This window comes from Pristiophorus japonicus, chromosome 1 (assembly GCF_044704955.1).
Source record: "Pristiophorus japonicus isolate sPriJap1 chromosome 1, sPriJap1.hap1, whole genome shotgun sequence".
NCBI classification, from domain to species: domain Eukaryota; kingdom Metazoa; phylum Chordata; class Chondrichthyes; family Pristiophoridae; genus Pristiophorus; species Pristiophorus japonicus.
In genome coordinates, this window is record NC_091977.1 from 206101743 (window position 1) to 206128060 (window position 26318).

The 26318-nt window shown below is 41.1% G+C and overlaps 1 protein-coding gene across 2 annotated transcripts in view; it reads left to right on the forward strand.

Moving 5' to 3' along the window:
• Window positions 1–277: 277 nt before the first annotated feature.
• LOC139268281 (ephrin type-A receptor 5-like) overlaps window positions 278–26318 on the forward strand; it is a 460418-nt gene continuing 434377 nt past the window's right edge. For both annotated transcript variants that reach the window (XM_070886335.1, XM_070886343.1), the window contains exons 1-2: window positions 278–401; window positions 11857–11921. In XM_070886335.1, the coding sequence (XP_070742436.1) occupies window positions 278–401; window positions 11857–11921 (189 nt within the window). The remainder of the gene's footprint in view (window positions 402–11856; window positions 11922–26318) is intronic.

Consider the following 26318-nt stretch of genomic DNA (forward strand, 5'->3'; position numbering starts at 1 on the left):
TGTAGAGCAACCTCCCCCATCCCCACTCTATTCCGGCTCTCTTCACCCCCTATCCTCCTGCACCTTAACCCCCTTCCCCTAGTGTGTGTATGTGTGGTGCAGAGTCTGCACATATAGAGAGAGAGGGCTGAGCACCTCCCTGCCCCGCACGCTCGCTCGCTCCCGGGCGGACTCTGAGGCGAGAGCCGCCCCCTCCTCCCGGGTCACTGTCAGACTGACAGAGCCACAGACACCGAGCACCAGCCGCGCACACTCCACTTTGGTGCGGGGCCGAGCGATGGCGCGGCGGCGGAGCGCGGCGGCAGCCCTGCGGACCGCACTACTCTGCTGGACTTATTCCTACTTCTGCCTGGTCTGCTGGAAGCTGGAGGGGTGCAGCGGGGCCACGGGGCACAACCAAGGTAAGCGGAGGCATTGACGTTTCATAATTCATAATCGTACTAACACAAGTTACCCGCTTTCCCGACTCGGAGTGACAGCGAGGGACACGGACAACAGCCGCTGACCTACTCGTGTACTGGTGCTCTTTCCCAAGCTCCCACACTCCAGATCCCAGCTTCCAGACCCCAGCTCCCAGCTCCCAGACCTCAACTCCCAGACCCTAGTTCCCAGACCCCAGCTCCCAGACCCCAGCTCTCAGATCCCAGCTCTCAGACCCCAGACCCCAGCTCCCAGACCCCAGACCCCAGCTCCCAGATCCCAGCTCCCAGACCCCAGTCATAGTCCCAGATCTCACATCCTAGTGGCCAGCTCCCAGACCCAGATCTCAGACCCCAAATCCCAGATCCTAGATCTAAGACACCAGCTCCCAGACCCCAACACCCCAGACTTAGCTCCGCGACTCCAAGACCCTAGCTCCCAGCTCCGAGCCCCCAGCCCTCAGCGCCCCCAGCCGAGCCCGTTCCTCTCTCCTTCATTTCTGTTGCAACATTTCATTCAGCCTGCTTGTTTTTTTTAATACAAATTATATATATTTTAAAACTATAGCGCGCCCTTTACTTGAAATTCAATTAAAAAATCAATCGGTCTCCCACCTTTTCTCTCCTAACTTTTCTCAGTCTGCATTATGTCAACTGGGAAAGGTGGGGGTTATTTCATGGCTATCTCTCCACCCTTTAAACTTGTCCCCACACCTCTGTCTCGGGCTGTTACATCATTTTGACTGTTGGAAAGTGCCCTATTTTAACTTTGAAGCTGCTGCCTGCTCGGACTCGCATTGGGGGCTGACACACACACCCAGAGCGTCAAGCTGTGCGTTGGATCTCACTCCGGGACTGTCAGCACCTCTGACCGGAGCAGTGACAAAAATAGGGGACACAGTTATTTTTTTTGCAGGGGTGAGGGGAAGCATTTTATAAATAAATTGTTACTGCAAACTTAAAATAGCATATAAAGTGTTATTTTAAAGTTACTGGCTGCATTCCTTTTCTGAAGGGACTGGGCTTAAAAACGAAAGGAGAAGGGCGTTTGCTCGTCGGAGCACAGCTTTTTTCCAGTGCCCTGTGAATCCTCATGCGCCTTTCAATAACCCTTGATGGCTGCATACAGCTTTCACGGGCGTTGAAATCGTTTACAGTTCCGGATACTTTGTGGCGTGAATTCCTTTGGTTTGAAATTCTTTTTCAGGGATTCGAAATATTTCTAATCTTGACAATTGAAGTTGCACATTATTTTTAAACACACACACACACACACACACACGTTGCTTGCAAACTTTACCGACTCTGACCAATTTTACTGAACTACAACGCACCATGTCCCGAGTCAAATACATTGCTAACCAACGGTAGAAGTGCATTGCATGAACGGCCTTGACTTTGTTGCGGGAGAGCATTTAAACAAAATAACCGGAATTGTGAGTGAAACTTGCTTGTTAAGCACCGGGGCTTGGCAGTGAGAATGTGTTCCAGTCACTGCAGTACAATGAGTTGGTGACAGTGACTGTGATCGTGTGCGCCAGGGTTAATGCTTTAATTGCACCCCAGTGTGCTTGAACTGCACCGGTCATGTTTGATATAGAGGGCTTATTCTTCCCTTGAGACGCCTCTCCTTGTTTGTAAGCTATATGAAAGATCTTAATTCAAGACTCCTATTATGCAGTTACGTTTCGAGATCTTTTTGCTAAATTGTGTGTGCTTTTTGGAAATTCAAAACCAAAGTTTATTTTTAAATAAACTAACACAACTTTGAAAGCAGTTGTCTTCTGCAGAGAACAGCGAGTGGAGGATCACATTGGCGTAAGAGTAAAGCACTGAATTTTATTTGAGTGGATAGTGACAGTGTAATCCGTTTGGTATTTAATTCTGTGGTCGACCAAATAATAATAGATTATAATTGACAAAATACGATCTTATATATTTCTTGATTTTTAAATAAAAATGCAGTTGGGGAACGAACAACTCAAAGCTCTTGAATCTGATGCTTTAAAAATTAAGAGGACGAGACTGCTTCCCCTTTTTCCGGTCAGGACGCTTAAAATTGTAAATGGTTATGCCAATGTAACAAAAAAACAGTGCCTCAAAAGTAGCTAGAACTTTTACAATTTATATAAGATTGTGGAAAAAAAAGGAAAAAACCTGCAAACATTGGAAACCAGAAATTAAAGCAAAATGCTTGAAATTCATAGCATGTTTTATCAGAAAAATAGATTCATGCTTTAGGTATTGCATTCTCAACATATTTGCATGATTGTGGGATCTGGGCGTTAAATGGTAGTAATTGATTATTTTGTACCAGTACTTAAAACGGCACAGATTCAGAAGGATTGTCCTTAATAAATTAAAACTGTTGGATAGAAAACACATTTTACTAAGGAATTAAATGTTAAATTCTCTTAAAATGTTGTTTATATTGAACATCCTCACATATCATTCCTAATTTTGCACCATGCAGTATTTGGTTGCTTTACGGTCCTGACTTGCAACAGAAAGTTTTTAGTGGTTTTTGTTTCCTGGGTGCTGTGAGAGCTCATGCAGTTGGTGTGGGAAAGGTAGTTCAAAAGCCATGACCAATTATTGGCTCAGCTAACGGTAGATCATTGCCACTGAAGCAACATCCATTTGCAGCGTATGATTAACAGTGATACCTTTTCAGTAAATCGAATTACTGTTGGGATCCACGCGATTACCGGTAAAGTTATAAACGCACAATTTTATTGGGCTGAAAAAATAAATGAACTGTCTCAGGAGCTGCCGTTTTATTGCTGCTCAATTTCCTGTTTTAAATGCCTGCTGTCTTCATTTTTAAGATGATGATACTTGATTTATGAGGACACTTACTGTTACACGCTTTCTTTGGTTTTAATAGTAGACGTGAGCAGAACCTTGACAGAAATAGCGTAGGTACATAAAATGGCACAAAATATGTAGCAAATAATTAACTTATGTATTGTGTTTTCAAGGATAAGAATTGGATAGTAAAGAGAACCAGTAAATGTCATTGTTTTGGGGCTGACTAAACTTGTAATATGCTGAGATGCCTGAGATGAATGATATCTGCTCTCTTGTGTGGCAAAGTTGCAGTCTTGTTTCTACAAACACTGCAGCAGCTAATGGTGGTAAATCAAGTAAAACATATTATCCCTTTGAGTGTAGAATGTCTTTTACACGTTCAGCCATGGTAGTTTCTTGCCCCTTGCCTGAGATCAATATGAACACTTACTATTCTCTGGAAGGAACATTAGACATGCTGGTCAACAGAACTGCAGCATGCCAAAAACAGTTGAAAACCTTTGATTATCATTTACCAACAGTAACACAGAAAATTGGAGGCACTTTCAACATCTTAGATATGTGTGATGGTCAATCATTTGTGTCACATCATCTTCACTTTTAGTTTACTATCTTGCTAAAGATGAAAATTATTAATGGCTAGGCAGTGTCCTAAGTAAGTAAGTTGAAAGGGAAGCTTTGTGTGCTGAAAGGTGCTGGTGATGTCATCAGAACACATTACTGAGCCATATCAGGCAGAATGAATCAAATTTCTGGTAAAATAAATTTATTATACTTTTTTTGTAAAGGAAAATAAGACTAAAACAGATGCTGCATATTAGGTTTTCTTAACAGCACAAGACAGAAAAAAAAGATATTTAAGTAGTTTTTCCACATGTAAGTAAAGTCAGATATTCAGCTTGAAGCAGTTAAACATTTACAGGTAGATATTTGTGACAGGATTAATGTGGCTATGACATGCATTCATGCATTCCATGATGCTGAAATGTCAAGAATTTGCCATCTGAGTATGTGATGTATGGTGTTGATTGGGATGAACTATGTTAGCATATTATAAATGAACATGGGTGCCTGCTTCCTTGAAGCAAACACAATGTAAATGAGAACTCCCAAAAGTGCTTAAAGGAGTCGCAAGATCTCTTTTGAGCTTTTACACCTTCAAAGTTCACTAAAGGAAATGTATGTGTGCATAGAGAGAATTCAAGGGAAAATACTCAGTAATTCCATTATGTTTAATAACTGACTCAGGTCCTTAATCAGAAGCTACAAACTCTTGCAATTGAGAAATTTAGAGTTTCTGAGCTGTTGCTAAATAAAAGATTTACTTAGCTGAATATGAATTGTTCACTTTCTCCCCCTCCATGCATTATTTTCCAATCGGCTTACCTCCTTTAAACCCATTTCTAACTTTGCCCCATCTTCATTCCAGCTCGGTACATAGTGTCATATCTGTGGGATAACTTGCAGAAATGCACTTCGGACCAGAGTGGTCTCCTGGTCTAGTTTTGATCACTGAAAGGGGTTGGAGAGGAATTCCAACTTCCCCTCTAATTGACCTGAGTTTTTATCTGTTTTTGCCCCTCTCCCAGGAGATTACATAGATTTCAGGTGGGGTGGTGAATGTTTGTATTTTGATGCACAAGGCATCACAGTTGTGTGGAACAGGTTGGATGGAGCAGCGGATCTTTTCCTGTCTATCATTATTTGTATGTTCAAAAGTGTTCACTGGTACCTGTACTCTCTTTTTCAACAGTGATAACCCATTTCAGCAGTCACTTCATTTGCTGTGCTAACAATTCTGTTGCAACAATCAAAGAGGGAGGATCGCCATGAGGATCCTGTTTTTTTTAAAAACATCATAAATTCTGCTGAATTCTTTTTCCTTTCTGCTCCTGTCTGTAATGATTAAAAAAAATGTTTAACTGTTATTGGGGACAGTATGAGAGAGCTGAATTAGTATCAGTGGAGACAATCATTAACCCTGGGTGTTTTAGCAATTTTATCGCTTCAGCTATGTACATTAATGCTTACACAGTTAGGTTCAGTAACTTCTCCATGACACTGTTCCCCAATGAGGTCATCAACACATAATTATCTTTTCTTTAAATCCAGCAGATTTTTTTTCACAAGGAATGTTAAAATTAATCTTAATGTTTCATTACAAATAGAGTTCTGATTGTGCTGCTCTCTCATTCAGCCCTTGTTACCTGAGCGCACACTGCATTCCACTTTTCATGTTTGCTACAACTTTTAGACTGGCCCTTGTTTAGACTGAAAACATATGGGCAGCTCTCCATATGACTCTAAGAAAAAAGAAAGTATACTTACATTTATATAACACTTTTACAGCCTTAGGAAAAGGGCACTTTACAGACAATAAATTACTTTTGAAATGTAGTCTCTTTTATAATGTAGGGAATGCAACAGCCAAAATGTGCACAGAAAGTTCCCACAAACAGCAATGTGATAATCACCAGATAATCTTTTTTTAGTGATGTTGGGTGAGGGCTAACTATTGGCCAAGAAAATAGGGAAAATTCCCATGCTCTTCTTCAAAACAGCACCATGGGATCTTTTACATCCACTTGTGAAGGCAAAAGGGGCCTCGGTTTATTGTCTCATCCGAAAGACGGCACCTCCAACAGTGCAGCACTCCCTCAGTACTGCATTGGAGTGCCAGCCAAGGTTTTGTGTTTACATCTCCGGAGTGGGACTGAAACTCTAACCTTCAGACTCAGAGGCGAGAGTGCTACCACTGAGCCATCCATGGCTGACACCTAGTTGTGTAGGTGGTCAGTCATGCCATAGCTTTTACAAATGTTCTCTCCTCCTTTCCTGAAGGCAGTGACTCAGGTTGGGTTATGGTCTAGGGTACTGACCGTGGCCCAATACCTTTCCTAAGGGACCATCCTTCATTGCTGAACCTAGACAATGAGTGTTGGCAGGGTATTCATTTGTGGGGGTGGGGTGGTTGTTGAGAGGGCATCAAAGCTGAGCCCTAATTTGCCTTCATACGATGTTCACACGTGTACTTTCCATGAAGGGTCCTCTGTCCATATTTGCGCCTTGGGATGTTTTACTATATTAAAGGTACTATATAAATAAAAGTTATTACAAGAGGACAGGAAAAAAATCTCTGGGTGTTTTCCCTCCTCTCTAGCCCAGTGTGCTGTGGCCAATTGTAGCATTCCAACTAACTCAGCCCAGTTAGTTAATATTGAAAGGGCAGATAAAGAAAGACATGACTTTTGATCAGTTTATTTGATCACAATATTACCTTTGAGGTACAGTAATGAGTGAGTAAGAATCAAAATGGTTTGGTCTGTGTGGATGATCTCAGCCAGGACAGGGATGGTTATGCTATAATTGGCTTCAGCACCATAGGCCAGAGAGGAGAAAACACAGACATCTGTTAATTCCTGATGTCTAGTTGGGGAACCATCATAGACAGTGTACATGTATTGACATTCCACAAAGACAGATTGGAATCTGACTTTGATGCATCCGATAGATGAATAGCCTGCATAAATTCACTCTCTAGATTCATATGAAAATCTGTATGTCTCAGTACTCTGTTGGATGGTGTAGTTACCCACTGGGTCATTCTTTATGCCTGGTGTTTTCTCTTGGGCTCAAGATAGAAGTTCAATGTCAGCTAATTACCAGTATTTCATTTTGAAAGCGTAGGCAAAATGGAATGACATTTTAGCTGCCATTTATTTGATTACATCACCTTGGAGATAGAATAATGTGTGAGTAACAATCACAATGCTTTTACAGCAGGGTTAAATATTACACACAGTGGTCACACTATGAAATATATTTTTATTTTATGCCCTATTGAAAAGTTGTTTGCTCCCATATCATACATTGATTGGGGAACAGGAGCAGATAATTGTTGCTACGTCAGCCGTAGCTCAGTGGTAGCACTTCGCTTCTGAGTCAGAAGGTTGTGGGTTCAAGTCCCAATCCAGAGACCTCAGTATATAATTTAGGCTGACACTTCATTGCAGAGCGAGTGCTGCAGTGTCAGAGGTACCATCTCTCTGATGAGCTGTTAAACTGAGTCCCCTTCTGCCATCTCAGGTGGAAGTAAAAGTTCCCATGGTACTGGTCAAAAAAGAACACCGGAGTTCTTCCCATGTCCTAGAACCAACCAACATCACCAAAAAATAGTTAACTAGTCATTATCGCATTGCTGTTAATGGCTCCTTGCTGTGAACGCATTGGCTGCTGGGTTATCTACATTACAACAGTGACTACACTTCAGAAGTATTTCATTGGCTATAATGTGCTTTGGGACATCCTGAGGTTGTGAAAAGTGCTATATAAATACATGCTATGTATTTAAGCCTCTGTACCATCTCCAGCCCTACCACCATCGCTTCTCCAATTCTGGCCTCATGTGCATTCCCAATTTTCACCATTTGGCAATACGCTCTGGAATTCGCTCCCTAAACCTTGGTCAACTGTCCTAACATCTCCTTGTGTGGCTTGGTGAGAAATTTTGTTTGAAAATCGCTCCTGTGCAGTGCCTGTGGACGTTTTACTTCATTAAATGCGCTATTTTAATACATGTGGTTGTTGTTGTTGAAAGGCTGCTCCGAGCTTCCGAAGCCGATTTTGTTCCTTCTCTCCCTACATCATTTCATTCCCGATGGGTTGGTTGAGATCAATGACACATCATGCAGAAAATTGAGGGCACACACCCGTACGCTGCCATTCTCGTGGTGTTGAATGTTACTACCCCCGTGTGAGCTGCCCTTGAATGGGAAGAGTACATTTGTATAGGACTGTTAGTCCTTTTGCAGGCGTGTACTTTATTGAGTGTAAATCGGGGTCGGAGTAATTTGCGGCTGTACTGCTGGAACCGAGAGCAGACTATCTGTTAGTTTTCTCCAGGTACATATTACGGTTACCTTTTTAGTTATGCTTTAAGTGGTCCGTTCCTTGTAATGAAGTATTCGGAATTTAGAACTACTGATTCAGCTTTTCAGATAGCAAATAAAGACTCCATGTGAAATGACCCTTATTGAACCTACGAATGGTTTTACCCCTGGAGGAATTTTGTATCATTTAAGCTGATACTGAAAATATCGTCAGGGCTAGAGTATGTGTATTCAGGGAACACTGTTCATTATTTACTTTACTTTTTAAAACATCGGACAAATCATACGTCATTGCACTAGATAATCTGATAATGTCAAAGCATAATCTTCATAAAAGCTTTATGTGAAAAAAACGCATATATAGTTTGTAGACTCCTAACAATGATTAACCCTCACAGGTTTAATGGAGCCTGGAATAGTTCAGTTCTATTCCGAGAAAAAGTTGAACTGAATTTATTGATAGTAAACCAAGCGCGTGATTTCTAAAATAAGTGATTCGTCTCCCCACAATTATCATCAAAAGCTATAATGGCATTACTTCAAATATATTTCACGTTGCTCTAGGATCTGAGAGATCTCACATATCTGTCAGAAGTTATTCTATCTGTGTCTAAAACTTTGGGGTCCTACCTTCAGTCCAAAGAAGCCAGTGAATACGGTTGTTTGCATCTAGCTTTCACCTCAGTGTTTTAAACAACAATTTGTACCATTTAATTGTTAAACACATACCTAGTTTGTTTGGATTAAGGGTGTTCCTGGATTGTGAATCGGAGTGAATAAAAAAAGCTGGACATATGCACTAGGAAGTGGCTGAAACGAACACTCGTTTGTCTGATCACTCTAATTGTATTTGCTACCTGTTACAAGACTAAAATTATATATTTATTTTGTTTGTAAGAATAATATTCTTTTTCGATGGGGATAGATCCAATATGTTATTTCTAGATATATTTATTTATGGTTCTCAGGAGACCTCCAGTAATTACATTATAAAAGATTCAATACATCAATACACACTGAGTCTGCTCTATAATGCAACTTAAGTGAGCAGTTCAAACATTCTTGTCGCTGTAATTGATGTACAACACATTCTCGTTATTTACTTCACTTCGTGAAGATAACGGGAAAAAGGCTAACGGGAGCTTACTACAGAATCTTCCGGTGCATTGAATCATGCCCTACACTGTACGCCTTTCACGGTGAAGCTCGATGTTTTATCTCTGCATCCCTCACGCATACAGATCCCACATAGAGTCGCTGTTCATCTGGAATATACGAAGAAAAGACATAAAATCTGTATCAGCAATTCCGAGACTTTGCAACCACATAGATCTTCGTGTTTCTAGCCAAACATTTGGAAACTGCAAATCAGTTGAAACACTCCCTTCCCTGTACAGAAACTCTTGAGTCACCTCAGTTGCGCATGCACCAGATGGTGCTGTTCTGTGCGACAGAACATTGTGCATAATAAGAGGGGACTGCATTTAGTTTTGTTATTGTGCATTAATTTTCAACTAGGGAGAAGGAGTTGGGACTATCGGCTGGTCTTGTATGTAATGGTGAGGACTTGTTGAGTGTTTAATTGCTGGGAAAGTCCTGTCAAATAGGTACATGCTTGACAAGTAATGTTGGTACAATTCTCCATTCTCATACATGATGTATATTTTCAAGTGTATCTCCCAATGTCAAAAACTGCTCTTACAAATATACTCTCTTGTATCTGCACAACACACAGGTTGTTTTACACAACCTTGGTGGAAACATCTCTTTCGAATCCTTATCTGGGTTATCCACATCCTGACATTTCACAGCCACTTGGCACTGAGTCAGCAGCAGGTTCAGTTCTTTCATGTGGGGCCTCAGAACTGCAGAGTGCATTCTTCATTTTATCGTGAGAAATATAATGCTTATTGTTGTGGAAGCTAAGTGTGAATGTCCAGGAGCACTGTTCATATTCATATTGATGTGCGCTCAATTATTAATGAGGGTGCAGGAGAAACAATTTCAGGAAATCGCTCAAAATGGAAGACTTAAAAAATATAAAGTCTTGTGATTCTGTAATGTAGCAGTTTTATCGAATGTTTAAGTAACAGAGAACAATTATAATTCTTATTAAGGCATGGTGTTCCATCTTAGAATTTGCATTGGCTACGTAGATGACCTTGTGTGACAAAGTATATGATACCATTAATATTAAATGTGTGTAGATGATGTCATCGCTCATTAACATCCTTGCAGCAAAATGCCCGAGAAACATTGTGCAGAGTGACTACCAGCCATTGATAGAGGTAGATGTATAATGAATTATAGGGGGCTGTAAGCCGCTCATAGAACCGTTAAGATACTAGAATCCGATATGTATGGATATCACAAGAAATAGCCTGAATTCTTTACTAAAATCAAATTTACTCCACTCATTGCAAGATGATTACATATAAAATTCCCTTTCAGTTTAAGTAGGTTCCATAAATAGCACAAAAACAGTCCACAAGAAAGCAAACCAAAGCCTGCAGCGTACAGTGCAGCAAAGCTGAATTCTGGAAGTAATGTCAATATCAATTATTAGCCCTAGAGTACAGCATTAATTATTGAAAATGTACATATTGTACCACCTACACTTTATTATTAAAATATTTTATTCAGGCTTGTCTCGGATATTGTTTGTGTTCATGAAGTACCTTTGTGACATTCTCCAGCAGCCTGAAAAATGTATTTTATAATTTTTGCCTAATGAACTGGTAAGTGAGCTGAGCTCTGATCCCTGTGGTAAACCTATTGCGTGATGTGACTCCGTTTCCTTTATAATGCTGTTAATGTTTTGACAGTAGCAATGGTGGTGATGAGATACTTGTCTTTTCATACACACCCTGATGCTTGTTGTCAACAGCAGAAGGATGCACAGTTGCTGATGTACTAATAACTGGCATATGAGTCAGTGCTACTTCTAAGCATTTCAGATGGTGTGAGATAGTGCAAAGTGTTCTGAGCACACTTTATTCATACATCATGCAGTGATTTATATATCTGATGTCTGAATTTTATAAGATTTCAATTATTAATTTTGATTATTTGCTGAGGGAAAAATTACATAGCAACACCATCTTCTTGAGAAAGATTAGCATATTTGCAGATCTTAAAACAAATTTATCTATTAGCTACATTGAATAGTTATTGTGAAAGTTGCTTAAAACAAATGTAACCAAAAGTAAATTTTGAAAGAAGGTACAGAGATATTTTATTCCTGAATGACACTAAGATACTCCAACTCTAATAACTCGGAACATTAGAACAGGAGTAGACCATTCAGCCCAATTCAGTTGGATCAAATCTGACCTGTACTTCAATTCCATTTACTTGCCTTTACTCCACATTTTTTGGTACCCTTACTTAATAAAAATCTATGCAAAGCAGTCTTGAAAATTTAAATTGACCTAACTTCCACAGTCCTTTTGGGGAAGAGAGTTCTGGATTTCCACTTGATTATTTAAGATCTTATCTTGAAAGTACATTATTAACTAAAATGCTATAAAATATTATTGTTGTTGCATTTAATATCATGCAAACAAAACTGAAATGTGAAATTAATATCTGTGCAAGTGGGATGCTTTTTCTTTAAGATGAATGTCTGCTGTTAAGATTTTTTGTTTCTGGCCTTCTTAAGGTGTCTGCAGCTGGATCTGTCTGCAGCTCAGAATTAATGTAAACTTGGCTGATTTTTTTGCTATTTGCTTTTACAGTTAATTTGCTGGACTCCAGAGCTGTAATGGGAGACCTGGGATGGATAGCTTATCCAAAGAATGGGGTAAGTCTTTCAACACACTCTTTACCACAAGCTGCATTAGCAGCCTGCATATTAAGGGTACATTTCAAGGTCTGAAATTCCCTGGAGTAATTTCTTGCCAACTGAGAAAAATAAAGAATTGTACCATAAAATAAGTATAGGTTAGCATCTTTGTACAAGACTGAATTAAAGGCAAAAATCTATGACACAAAGGATTAGCTTTAACCCTTCCAGCATGTCATGTTTCCCAGGGTAAAGTAACAGAAGGCACAGAGGCATCCTCATTGCAACAGATATGGATTGTGCTAAATAGGAAAGTTGCTTAAATATTAAAGTAACATGGTACTGTCCCCTTTAAACAATGCTTGTGCTCTCTGACCTACATTGGCTTTCAGCCCACCAACGCCTTGATTTAAAAATTCTCATCCTCGTGTTCAATTCCCTCCACAGCCTCACCCTTCCCTATCTCTATAACATTCTCAAGCCCTACAATCCTCTGAGAACTCTGCATTCATCCAACTCTGACCTCTTGTGCATCCCTTACTTCCTTCACCCCACCAGTGGTGGCTGTGCCTTCAACTGTCTAGGCCCTAAGACCCGGAATTCCCTCATTAAACCTCTCCACCTCTCTCCTTTAAGACACTGCTTAAAACCTACCTCTTTGACCAAGCATTTGGTCACCGGTCCAAATATCTCTTTCTTTGGCTTGGCATTAATGTTTGTCTGCTTATGGTTCTGTGAAATGCCTTGGAACATTTTACTACGTCGAAGGTGCTATATAAATGCAAGTTGTTGGTGTTTTTGTTGTTGTAGGCTTGAACCTGTTTTCATCGCAAAGGTGCAAATCTAATATATGAATATTTATATAAATTTAACAAATAATATAAATTGTATATATATGTAATTGTATTAAATGTCACTTTTAACTTGCAACTAAATCACTTAATTGTATCACTTCGAAAACAGTGCTTGTTCTGAAGACCTGTATTTGAATTCGAAGGATGACAGACCAGAACTTTCACATTGAAATGCATTTTTGGTGCATTTTTTTCAAGTTGTTAAATATTATGGGCATTATAGTCAATGTACTTACAGGAAGTATTATTTTCAATTATGAGTAATATGATTAAAACATAACCCACAAAATTTGTAACTGTGGAATAAAGTAGGCACCAGGACAATTCAAATGTTCCTAGTTGGGAAGTGAGATTGCATTTGATATTGAAAGGTTTCTAAATGTTGTTGAGAATTGCTTCTTTTGTCAGAAGTATAAGTTTAGTCTCCGTCTTTAAGTATTTCAGATGCTGGAAATTTCTGAAATGGAAAATTCTTATATTAAAAATATAAAGCAATAATAAATAAAAATAATTTCATAATATCAAAATAAGTATTCGGTTCAATATTTTATTTTCAGTTATTTCGTTTGGCAGGTTGAGATTTTTTTTTGATGGAAAAGTTTGAGATCTCTCAAAGGAGCACACTTTTTGAGCCTTTAAGCACAGTGAAAGCTCCTTTGACTATGTAGCCCATTTGAGAGTGACATTTAATTCAGCACAAGCGCCGATCAAACTATTCAAAGAACTCCAGCAACCCTCTATTTTCGCCCTCATGTTACGGGCACCATGATAATCATATTTTTGTCACGTTCTTCAGTTGATGCAGCATCAGAGATGTTTTCTTTTCCTCTTGCCAGAATACAGAAGGCACTATAAAATTTCAAATTGTCCTGCAGGGAGCTTTAAAAAAAAGATTTCCTGATTGATTGCAGATGCATTCATCTTAGATTAACTTCCATGACCATGCTGGTGTCCTATTATATCTTTTGCATCTTTTCTGTATGTGGAAGGATTGAGAAAATGCTGAGAAAAAGAAATAATGTACCACATTCTAATATAAAAGCAAAATACTGCAGATGCTGGAAAACTGAACTAAAAACAGAAAATGCTGGAAACACTCAGCAGGCCAGGCAGCATCTGTGAAGAGAGAAACAGAGCTAATGTTTCAGGTCCATGACCTTTCGTTAGAACTGGAAAAAGTTCGAGATATAATAGGATTTAAGCAAGTGTAGAGATAGGGAAAGGTGAAAGGGGAAGAAAGAATAAAAGGGAATGTCTGTGAGAGGGTGGAAGGAAGGAGAGATAAATTACAAAAGGTATGATTGTACAAGAGAATAGAAGGTGGTAATGGGACAAGGAAAAGATGGACCTAGAAGAGGTGTAAATGGGAATATCAGAATCACCAGCAACACTGTTCTGATGAAGGTCAACGTAAGATCGAGGAACAGCACCTCATCTTTTGAGTAGGCACTTTACAACCTTCTGGACTCAACATTGAGTAGTTTTCTGAGAAAGTATTGCTTCTATTTTGAAACTAGTTTATAAAATAATATGCAAAACTGTGGATAGAAATCCTGTTTTCAATGTCACTGGGAGATGGTGGTGGATGGCATGTAAAATACAATTAAGCTCAGAATTATTCCCCCTACACCTGGTACCATGGTGTTTGAGATAGTATCCAATTTCCACTGTGATGTAGCTTGAGAGAAATGCATCATTTAAAACAATGGCATGTCTAGTTGCTCCTCACAAATCTTTTCTTTGTTTCCATATGCCTCTCAAATGCACATAAACAGTATAGTCTAAAGCCCTGAGAATATAATTCCAGTTTTGAATTTCACAATTTGTTTTTTGCCTTATTTTGTAACATTACATCTAGCAATGCAGGAAAATGACAGGGTGAGTGGATTTTTCAAACACTGCCTTATACTCCACTAAGTCCCAGTAACTAGAATTTAAGATGACCAGTTGACAGACTGTGAAAAACTCATTCATTCTGACTTAACGAAGCAAGGAAGACATGAAAGAAGACACAAATAACCATCCGGAAATACTAGGGGATAAAGGGTCTAGTGAGAAGGAGGAACTGAAGGAAATGCTTATTAGGTGGGAAATTATGTTAGGGAAATTGATAGGATTGAAGGCCGATAAATCCCCGGGGCCTGATAGTCTGCATCCCAGAGTACTTAAGGAAGTACCCCTGGAAATAGTGGATTTATTGGTGATCATTTTCCAACAGTCTATCGACTCTGGATCAGTTCCTATGGACTGGAAGGTAGCTAATGTAACACCACTTTTTAAGAAAGGAGGAAGAGAGAAAACGTGTAATCATAGATGGTTAGCCTGACATCAGTAGTGTGGTAAATGTTGGAATCAATTATTAAAGATGAAATAGCAGCGCATTTGGAAAGCAGTGACAGGATCGGTCGAAGTCTGCATGGATTTATGAAAGGGAAATAATGCTTGACAAATCTTCCAGAATTTTTTGAGGATGTAACTAGTAGAGTGGACAAGGGAGAACCAGTGGATGTGGCGTATTTGGACTTTCAAAAGGCTTTTGACAGGGTCCCACACAAGAGATTAGTGTGCAAAGTTAAAGCACATGGTATTGGGCATAATGTACTGACATGGATAGAAAACTGGTCGACAGACAGGAAGCGGAGAGTCGGGATAAACGGGTCCTTTTCAGAATGGCAGGCAGTGACTAGTGGAGTGCCGCAGGGCTCAGTGCTGGAACCTAGCTCATTACAATATTCATTAATGATTTAGATGAAGGAATTGAGTGTAATATCTCCAAGTTTGCAGATGACACTAAGCTGGGTGGCGGTGTGAGCTGTGAGGAGGACGCTAAGAGGCTGCATGGTGACTTGGACAGGTTAGGTGAGGAGGCAAACGCATGGCAGATGCAGTATAATGTGGATAAATGTGAGGTTATCCACTTTGGTGGCAAAAACGTGAAGGCAGAATTTATCTGAATGGCAGCAGATTAGGAAAAGAGGAGGTGCAACGAGACCTGGCTATCATGGTACATCAGTCATTGAAAGTTGGCATGCAGGTACAGCAGGCGGTGAAGGCGGCAAATGGTATGTTGACCTTCATAGCTAGGGGATTTGAGTACAGGAGCACGGAGGTCTTACTGCAGTTGTACCGGGCCTTAGTGAGGCCTCACCTGGAATATTGTGTTCAGTTTTGGTCTCCTAATCTGAGGAAGGATGTTCTTGCTATTGAGGGAGTGCAGCGAAGGTTCACCAGACTGATTCCCGGGATGGCTGGACTGACATATGAGGAGAGACTGGATCGACTGGACCTGTATTCACTGGAGTTTAGAAGGATGAGAGGGGATCTCATAGAAACATATAAAGTTCTGACCGGACTGGACAGGTTAGATGCAGGAAGAATGTTCCCGATGTTGGGGAAGTCCAGAACCAGGGGACATAGTCTAAGGATAAGGGGTAAGCCATTTTGGACTGAGATGAAGAGAAACTTCTTCAGTCAGAGAGTTGTTAACCTGTGGAATTCCCTACCGTAGAGAGTTGTTGATGTCAGTTCGTTGGATATATTCAAGAGGGAGTTAGATATGGCCCTACGGCTAAAGGGATCAAGGGGTATGGAGAGAAAGCAGGAAAGGGGTACTGAGGTGAATGATCAGCCATGATCTTATTGAATGGTGGTGCAAGCTTGAAGTGCTGAATGGCCTACTCCTGCACCTATTTTCTATGTTTCTATGTTTCTATGTAACCCTCAGTCGGCTAAACAAACAGGAAGTCCATGTAGTTAGCACACCACACAGTAGCTTCTACTTTAATGGTTAATCATTCATTGCCAAGTTTGAAACTTATACCAAAAAACACACTTCAACCCTAAGAGAAACCACGGAGCTGATTTTCATCGATAATGCAGATGGGCACGGTGGTGAGTGGAGCAATGGCACTTTCCGCCCGATGGCATTACTGAGACGCCTGAACCATTTTCATGATAAGGCGTCTGTTTAATTTGAGCAGAAAGCTGCCAAGGTGCTCGACAATGGCTCGTGAGGCGGGAGATTTTGGGGAGCCAGGAGTAGCATGAAAGCTTCGGCTGAACTTGCAAAAATCAGTGCCACAGATTTATATTTACAGCGTTTTTGGAGGATTCTGCATAAGTGCCTTTAAAGACTGCTAGCTCAGCTGCTCGGTGCACAGTTCCACTGGTGCGGAGTGCGTGCTGGACCTGGTGGAAAATCAGAGCTGCATTCGGATCCCACAAACAGCGTAGGACTCCAATTTAAATATTTAAATTTTGGGTGGGAGTGCTGGTCGCTCATTTCGAGACTCACTCAAAAATCGAGTTGGGTGCGCTATGGGCGGCTAGTGGATGGTAAATTTCATTCATAACATTTTCACCTGTCTACCATGTGAACAGATGAAAATAGCCCCCAGTGTATCAAAACAAAATTGCCAAAATAAATGAAATTATGGCTTTTCTGTTTAGCTCTTGAAATATAAGCCTTTGCAGTTAATGTTAAAATGCATATGATGTGAATTTGAGCAGCTGTCATGGAGAGTTAAACAGAAAAAATATCTAAGCCTCTGGAGCAATAGGCAGCATATTCCTTACCATATAAGAGAATAAAAATAATCTGAAGAGATTTTAATCTACTTTTCAAACATTTCTTTCTTAATCAGATGCATTGACAATGATAATTTATTACTCCTTGAGATTATTGCCTATATTTGCTTTCAGCTGTTTCTTACCATTATTGAAACCCACATTCCATCTTTATCACCTCAAGACTTCGGGCTCAATTTTCCCCAAAGTTTTTTTTTGGCGTATTTGAAGAGTTACACCCATTTTCTGGGGGTCCAAGTACGCCAAAAAAAATGTTCTAAGTTTCCCCGTTGGATTTCTTCATTTTGGCCTAACCTGTCCTTTAGTTTTCGGGGTGGAGCCTTGATCTGCGCCAAAAAGATCAGGTTGCCACGGTAACCAGGGACACAATGTGAGCTGAGGCTGGAAAGTGAAACATACAGACAGCTCGCAACATATTAAACCACATTGCATTAACTTAAAAACACATAAAAACAAATTGCAGCAATTTAAAAACACATTCAAATATATTGCAGCAACTTACCTCCAATTATAGAAGTCCCCCCCCCTCCCCCGATGCTGGTGCCAATCCGTGCCCCTATCCCAGGCTGAAGAGCCTCCTAGTCCAGCTCCCCCCCCCCCCCCCCCCCAGCCCTGAGTGGCTTGTTGGTGTCGGTCCCGCTCCCCCGCCCCTAGCTCTGACCGAAGGGCTTGCCAGTCCTGGTCCCCCCGAGCCTCGAGTGCTTTGCCGGCGCAAGTCCCGCACCCTTGTCCCTAACCCTGGCCAAAAGGCTTGCCGGTCTGCTTCCCTAGCCCACCGCGAACCCCTTGCCAGTGCCGGTCCAGTTACAGCTAACCCACCCCCAGCCCCAAGTGCCTTGCCGGTCCCTCCTCCATCCCAGGCCGAGTGGTCTCCCAGTCCGGTCTCCGCCCCTATCCCAGGCACAATGGCCTCCTCCCTCCTGGTCCCCGCACCTAACTACACCCAAAAGGCTTCCCCCCACCCCTCTTCTCTCTTCTCACCACCCCGCCTTCTCTCTCCCCCCTTCTCTCTTCCCCCGTCTCTCTCACTTCCCCCGCCCCACCCCTCTCTCACTCACCCCTTCTCTCTTACCTTTTCTGTTGCTGTCTGGGCATCTGCTGCACTTACCTGTGCCGATTTCCTTACCTGCGTCGATTTCTTTAACTCTCCAGAAGGTTTTTCTGCAGAGGCCACATACGCTGGCCTAAGAAGAATTGGAGTAACTCTCAGCTGGCCAAACTCGCCTAAATGGCCAGAATTGGCACGGATGGCAGGTTACGCCCCTTTTGGCTGAAAAAAAACTAACCTAAAAAAATTGTAACTGAGTTACACTGGTGCAAATTGATTGGGGAAACTGTTTTTTTTAAACTTAGGCCAAAAAAAGCAGCCTGCTCCAAAAAACGGTGCAAATCATTGGGGAAAATTGAGTCCATAACTCTAACCTTCCTCACCACCATCCCCTCCTTCACGCTGCACAAATTATAACTTACTCAAAACTCTTAAGGCCCGCACCCTCTCTTGTGCTTCCATTGTCAAACTCCCCAGTTCCCTGTGCCTAATGCATTGACTTCAGGATCTTTGTTCTTGCTGTACAGTCCTCCATGGTCTTTCTAATCTTACGTGAGAAATCTTCTCCAGCTGTACATGTACATCTTAAATTAAAGTGGTCTATGTTACTTCTGTGCAAGAAAGAAACACCCTGGATCCCTAATGCTCCTGTAATAGTGGATTACTCTTCCTTTTCCTGCTTTATTCACTTGTTTCTTCAGCCAGCTTGCAACCGGCTCATTTTCAACCACTTCGAATCACAGGGACAGTGGCAGCATGCATAAAAAATTGGCTAAGTGATAGGAAACAGAGAGTAGTGGTAAATGGTTGTTTTTCAGACTGAAGGGAGATTTACAGTGGTGTTTCCCAGGGATCTGTACTAGGACCACTGCTTTTCTTGATATATATTAATGACTTGGATGTAGGTGTACAGGGCACAATTTCAAAATTTGCAGATGACACAAAACTTGGAAGTACAGCGAACAGTGAGGAGGATAGTGATAGACTTCAAGAAGACATAATCGGGCTAGTGGGATGGGCAGACACGTGGCAAATAAAATTTTGGTAGGAAGGATGAGGAGAGGCAATATAAACTAAAGGGTACAATTCTAAAGGGGGTGCATGAACAGAGAGACCTGGGGGTATATCATTGAAGGTGGCAGAGAAGGTTGAGAAAGCAGTAAAAAAGCTTACGGGATCCTGGGCTTCATAAATAGAGGCCTAGAGTACAAAAGCAAGGAAGTTATGATGAACCTTTTTAAACACTGGTTCGGCCTCAACTGGAGTATTGCATCCAATTCTGGGCACCGCACTTTAGGAAGGATGTGAAGGCCTTATCGAAGGTGCAGAAAAGATTTACAAGAATTATCCCAGGGATGTGGCTAGACTGCAGAATCTGGGGTTGTTCTCCTTAGAGCAGAGAAGGTTGAGAGGCGATTTGATAAAGGTGTTTGTAATGTCTGTAAGCTTGTAATGTTTGTAGCTCTGCACTGTGGATGTGGACGTATTGTGTACTGCAACTGCAGATTTAATAATAAACAGAACCAGGCAGATTCCGTAGGCTTCTGAGAGAGCTGCCTGCCATGTTAGGAGCTGTGTGTGCTGTACTCTGTGCAGATATCACATTTGGCAATGAGATGGGATTTTTCAGATGATTTAAAGTTTAAATTTTGTTGGTGAAGGATTCAGCCAGCTGACAGAGAGACTTTGGAAGTTTCTGTCTTTGGAAAAATCCAAGGTAAAATACAGCACACGGTGTGAACAGCTAGAGATTAAAATGGCAGGTGTAATCGGACATTTGGGGGAATATAGACACGACCGGGAACGTTTTAAAGCATATGTGGATCGGCTAGAAATGTATTTTACTGCAAATAACATAATCAAAGTTCCAGACAATGCAGTCCAGAACCGAGCTGTGTTGGAACGCAAGAAAGCGATCTTCTTATCGGAGCCGGGTCCGGCATTGTACGAAACCCTTGTAAATCTGTTTGTGCCTGACGAGCCAAAGGACACAACGCTTAAAGAGATTTTAACGAAGCTGGAGCAGCACTATAACCCCAAACCGTTAGAAATTGCTGAAAGCTATCGTTTCGGGATTCGGAATCAAAAAGCTGATGAAAATATCAGTGATTACATCATAGCATTAAAAAAGCTATCGATGCACTGTAATTTTAGAAACTTTCAAAACCGAGCATTACGGGATCGTTTTGTTTGTGGGGTGAAAAATGATGCGATCAGAAGGAAGTTATTGATGACGGATGACTTGACTTTTGAGATTGCTTGTCAGACAGCGAGGTTGATGGGCATGGCCGAACAATATTCCCGAGAATTAAATAATGATTACGGTCCTCAGTCAACCGAGGTAAATTACCTGCAGGTTCAAAGTAAAAGACGGTGGGGGCCCAAAGTCTCAGAAACTGAAAATTCTAACAGAGCGTCGAAGTCGTGCGACAGGTGCCTGGGACAACACATTGCTCAAAGTTGTCCATATGTGAAGGCAGAGTGTTTCTTCTGCAGAAAGACTGGGCATCTTGCGAAGGCATGCCGACTGAAGGGTAAATCAGTTTTTAAAGCTTTAAGGCCAGCGTTCAAAGCTATGAGTAGAAATCCCAAGAGACTACATAGCATGGAAGAACAACAACAGGATGAGGAGATGTTAGACTTACACGTCATCAGGAGCACGAGGTTAACGGACAGCGATTCGGAAAACATCAAAATCCACATAGATGTTGCGGGAGTCAAGATACCAATGGAAATTGACACAGGTGCATCCGTGAGTATAGTACCGGAGTCACTATATCGCGACAAATTGCGTGATTTTCAACTGGAGAAATCCAAGATAGAGCTGCGAGGCTACTTAGGAGAGAAAATTCCTGTGGTAGGTCGTATCACTGTACAGGTGAAATATAAAGATCAATTTCAGAACTTGCCTCTAATAGTAGTGAAAGGAGACAAGTCTGCCTTATTGGAAAAAATTGGTTGAGCTCACTGAAGCTGGAGTGGAGTAAGATTTTCTGTGTGGAAGCGAGATTTTCATCAATGGATGAGGTTATCAAGAAGTATCCGAAGGTGTTCTGCGAATCGGCCAGTCCGATCCAAGGCTTCAAGGCGAGTGTCAGGATACAGAAGGATGCTAGATCAGTTTACTACAAGCCACGTTCCGTACCATATGCACTCAAGGAGAAAGTTGAGCAAGAACTCAAAAGACTAGAGACTGAGAACATTATTTGTAAGATAGATCGATGTAATTGGGCTACACCCATTGGTGTTGTACCTAAGTCCGATGATAAGGTAAGATTGTGTGGTGATTATAAAGTAACCGTAAACCAGGTTCGAAAGGGTAATGTCCCCAATACATTGCCGAATATAGAAGATTTGTTCACAACACTGACAGGTGGTCAGATCTTCTCAAAACTGGATCTTACGAATGCCTACTTACAGCTTGAACTAGATAAGGAGTCCAAGTCATGTTTGACTATAAATACTCATCTAGGCCTATATCAATTTAATAGGCTACTGTTTGGAGTGTCTTCCGCCCTTGCCATATTCCAAGGGGTGATGAACCAGATTTTGCAAGGTATTGAAGGAGTAGTATGTTATTTGGATGACATACTAATTTCAGCACCAAATAGGCAAGTTCATAATAACATATTGAATGAAGTCCTCTAACGGCTAGAGAAGCACAGAGCATGAGTGTCTGCTCGTAAGTGTGAGTTCTTTAAAAACTCAGTGGAGTACTTAGGGTACAGAGTAGATAAAGATGGTTTACATCCAACCATGGAAAAATTGGATGCAATTAGAAATGCACCCACTCCCAGGAATGTCACTGAACTTCGTTCATTCTTGGATCTTTTGAACTATTATGGGAAGTTCCTACCAAATTTGGCTAGTTTTACATCCACTGAATGAACTATTGAAACAACAGGTCCATTGGAAGTGGTCAAAAGAAGGCGATACAGCATTCAAGGAGTGTAAAAGCAAATTGGTAGAGAGCACCATGTTAGTTCACTATGACATATCTAAGGAGATTAAGCTAGCATGTGATGCCTCTCTGCATGGATTTGGGGCAGTGGTCTCTCATGTATCACGTAGTGGGGAGGAGAGACCAATTGCTTTTGCTTCACGCACTCTCAGTGCCAATGAGAGAAAATACGCGCAAATTGAAAGGGAAGCTTTGGCATTAATTTTTGGGGTCAAGAAGTTTCACAAATACTTGTATGGTCGTAAGTTCACCATCGTTACGGACCATAAGCCCCTAACAGCAATCCTCCATCCAAAGTCCCCAGTTCCAACATTAGCTGCAGCCCGAATGCAGAGATGGGCTTTGATTTTGTCAGCATATACATATGATATTGAATACAGACGATCAGCTGATCACAGTAATGCTGATGCAATGTCTAGATTGCCTTCCCCATCACAAGTTACACCCGATAGGGAAGAAGTGTTTTATTTTTCATACATTGATGAACTGCCTGTCACAGCTGAAGAGATTGGCAGAGCAACCAAACGTGACCCAGTGATGTCAAAGGTATATGAGTATATTGCAAATGGATGGCCAAACCAGGTAACAGATAAAGATACACATCCATTCTTCATTTGTAGGAATGAATTATCAGTCGATGAAGATTGTATCATGTGGGGTGCAAGAGTGGTTATACCAAATAAATTCAGGTCCAAATTATTAGGTGACCTCCATGACCAGCACCTGGGAATATGCTTGACCAAGAGTTTCGCACACAGTTATTTATGGTGGCCAGGTCTTGATAAAGATATAGAGTACATCATGAGTCATTGTACGACATGTCAATCGGTAAGCAAGCAACCACCACCAGTACCATTACAGCCATGGAAATGGCCTCCCATGGTGTGGCAAAGGCTACGTATTGATTTTGCTGAGTTAGAAGGACAACAATTATTCATTGTGATTGATAGCCATTCGAAGTGGGTTGAGGTGTTTCCAATGTGGAAAATAACAAGTAAAACATTGGACATTTTGCGAAAATTATTTTCTTCATTTGGCCTCCCTGAAGAAATTGTTTCGGATAATGGACCACAATTTCAATCAGAAGAATTTGTACAATTCACGAGCAAAAATGGTGTGAAACATACCAAGGTTCCACCATACCATCCTGCTTTGAATGGTGCAGCAGAACGCACTGTACAAATTGTAAAACGTGCCCTCAAAAAACAAATGTTAGATCCAAATCCAAGGAAACGACAATCGTCTTTGGATCACAAATTGGCTAATTTTTTGATTACATATCGAAATACTCCTCATACAACTACAGGTAGAACACCAGCAGAGTTGTTTCTCAAACGACAGCCACGAACCAGATTCTCGTTGTTAAAGCCAAATTTGGCACAGTCCGTAGAAGAGACACAATTAAGACAGAAAGAAAATCATGATAGAGGTAGAGTAAAAGAGAGAAGTGTGAAATTAAACCAGAAGGTGAGAGTGAAGAACCATCACCATAAATGGTTAAAGTGGTTACCAGGAAGAATGGTGAAGATATGTGGTCCTAGCACATATTTGGTAAAGATGTTTGATAATGAACAGGTTCGGTTTGTTCATATTGATCATATTTTACCTACAGACATGGAAGAAGTTGAAGGTGGGAATGATTCAATTATTTCTGACTCATCAGATAGTTTTGATACACCAGCAGCAATCCTAGATCTATGTACTGGAAACAAATCCAGGCGAGAATCAGAATGAAAGTCTGAGTCTGAATCAGGAAAACAAAGAGCCTGAAGTTAGAGTGAGTTCAAATGAAAATCAAGGAAATTCCATGAAGGAAAACGTTCCTCAGGATGAGCCTCGAATGAGTTTAGATTCGACACCATGTTTGGAAGGTTCTGTTCGAGAGCGAAGGTTTCAAAACAGAAAACAAGTGGTAAAGTTAAATTTGTAAATAGGAAAAAAAAATTCTATCCTGTGTTATGTATAAACATGAAAGTTACGTATGATGTTGTTATAATAACTTCTTCATTCAGGAGGGAGAAGTGTAATGTCTGTAAACTTGTAATGTTTGTAGCGCCACACTGTGGATGTGGACTTATTGTGTACTGCAACTGCAGAGTTAATAATAAACAGAACCAGGCAGATTCCGGAGGCTTCCGAGAGAGCTGCCTGCCATGTTAGGAGCTGTGTGTGCTGTGTTCTGTGCAGATATCATTGTGTTCAAAATCATGAGGTGTCTAGACATAGTAGATAGAGAGAAACTGTTCTCACTGGCGGAAAGGTCGAGAACCAAAGGACACATATTTAAGGTGATTGGCAGAAGAATCAAAGGCGATATACAGAAAAACTTTTTTACGCAGCGAGGGGTTAGGATCTGGAATTTACTGCCTGAAAACATATATAATTGTTGCTTTCAAAAGGGAATTGTTTAAGTACCTGAAAGAAAAAAATATTGCAGTGCTATGGGGAAAGGGTGGGGAGTGGGACTAGCTGAAGTGCTCTTGCAGAGAGCCGGCACAGGTTAAATCGCCTCCTCTGTGCTGTAACCATTCTATGATCTTATTCTATGATTTTATACCAGAAAATGCTGAAATACTCAGATCAGGCAGTATATGTGGAGAGAGAAACAGATGACCTTTCGACCTGAAACATTAACTTTGTTTCTCTTTCTACAGGTGCTGCCTGACCTGCTGAGTATTTCTAGCATTTTCTGTTTCTAGTTCAGATTTCCAGCATCTACAGTATTTTGCTTTTGTATTTGTATCTACACCAATTTTCTCCACCAACTATTCCTTCTGGCCTTTATCAGTGAGATTTGTTTGAAACTGTGGGTAATTTTGTAACGTGGGTGAGCACCATCAGGAAGTAGGAAAAGACTGATCAAGTTTGTTTCATGCAAGATGCTTGGAACCAGCCTTAGCTTCATCTCACCAGTGTGGATTCAATTCACACTCGATTTCCACAGATGAAACAACTCTGCAAATATTGTCCCTCTTTGCTACAAATGATTTTTCACTTCAGTACCAGAGGCAATTTCACACTTCCTATCGCCATTCTACCGACTTCATACAAAGTTTTGCCGATGCATCTTTTTTTTAATGATCTTGCAATTTAAATCTAACTTGATCTGAATTTGGATGTTTGAACTTATCAGAGGTTTCCAGCTAAATTCACTTTCAGAAGAGGTCAGAAACAAATCAAATTGCTGAAATAAGGATTGCATATCTTCCGATATATAATGGATTTTACAGAAGGCAAAACAAATAATCAACTGCCATCTATCAGCAGGATTTCTGGAGAGACAAGAAAAATAAATCGTGCAGCGGTTTATTGTTTCCCAGAACCAGTCCTCACAAGAGAGCATTTTTGATTAACTCCAAACAAGATCAATTATTATTTGCCTGTAATTATTTCCTCATTATTTCCTCATTATATAAGAGCCAAGAGCATTTCACTGGTGGTGGTACATAACTTCAGTTCCCAGGTGACTTCCTTGAATATTCACCTATGCTTCAGAAATGAAGAGCGTGATGTACTCCAAATGTAGCCTTAAGTTAGGGCCTGCAATGCAATAACCTATTTACAATGCAGAACAGATAATATCAAATGCATTGGATTGGATTTTCATTTCGTTGCCACCTCTGTTTGGCAATGGCAGCGGTAAGCTCTTCTGGGCAGGCAGCCAACTTCCAACGCCCCGTTGGGGTTTTCGGGGCCGGTTTCGGCGGGGCGTGGAGCATTACCGCTCGGAAGAGGCGAGCCGGTATACAACCCCCCTGGTTGTGACGTCGGCTCCATTTTTGGCTCCCGCCCGACCTGTAGTGCTCTATAGTGCCCCGGTGGGAATGCCTGAGAAAGCGGGTGGCCCAAGCTGGAGCGGCTGCCATGAGGTAAGTAATGCTGACCTCAGGTAAGTGTGATTGTTTTTTTTGTGCGATTTATGTTGTGGTGGCGTGGTTTATTTATTGGGAATGTTTTTCAGTTTT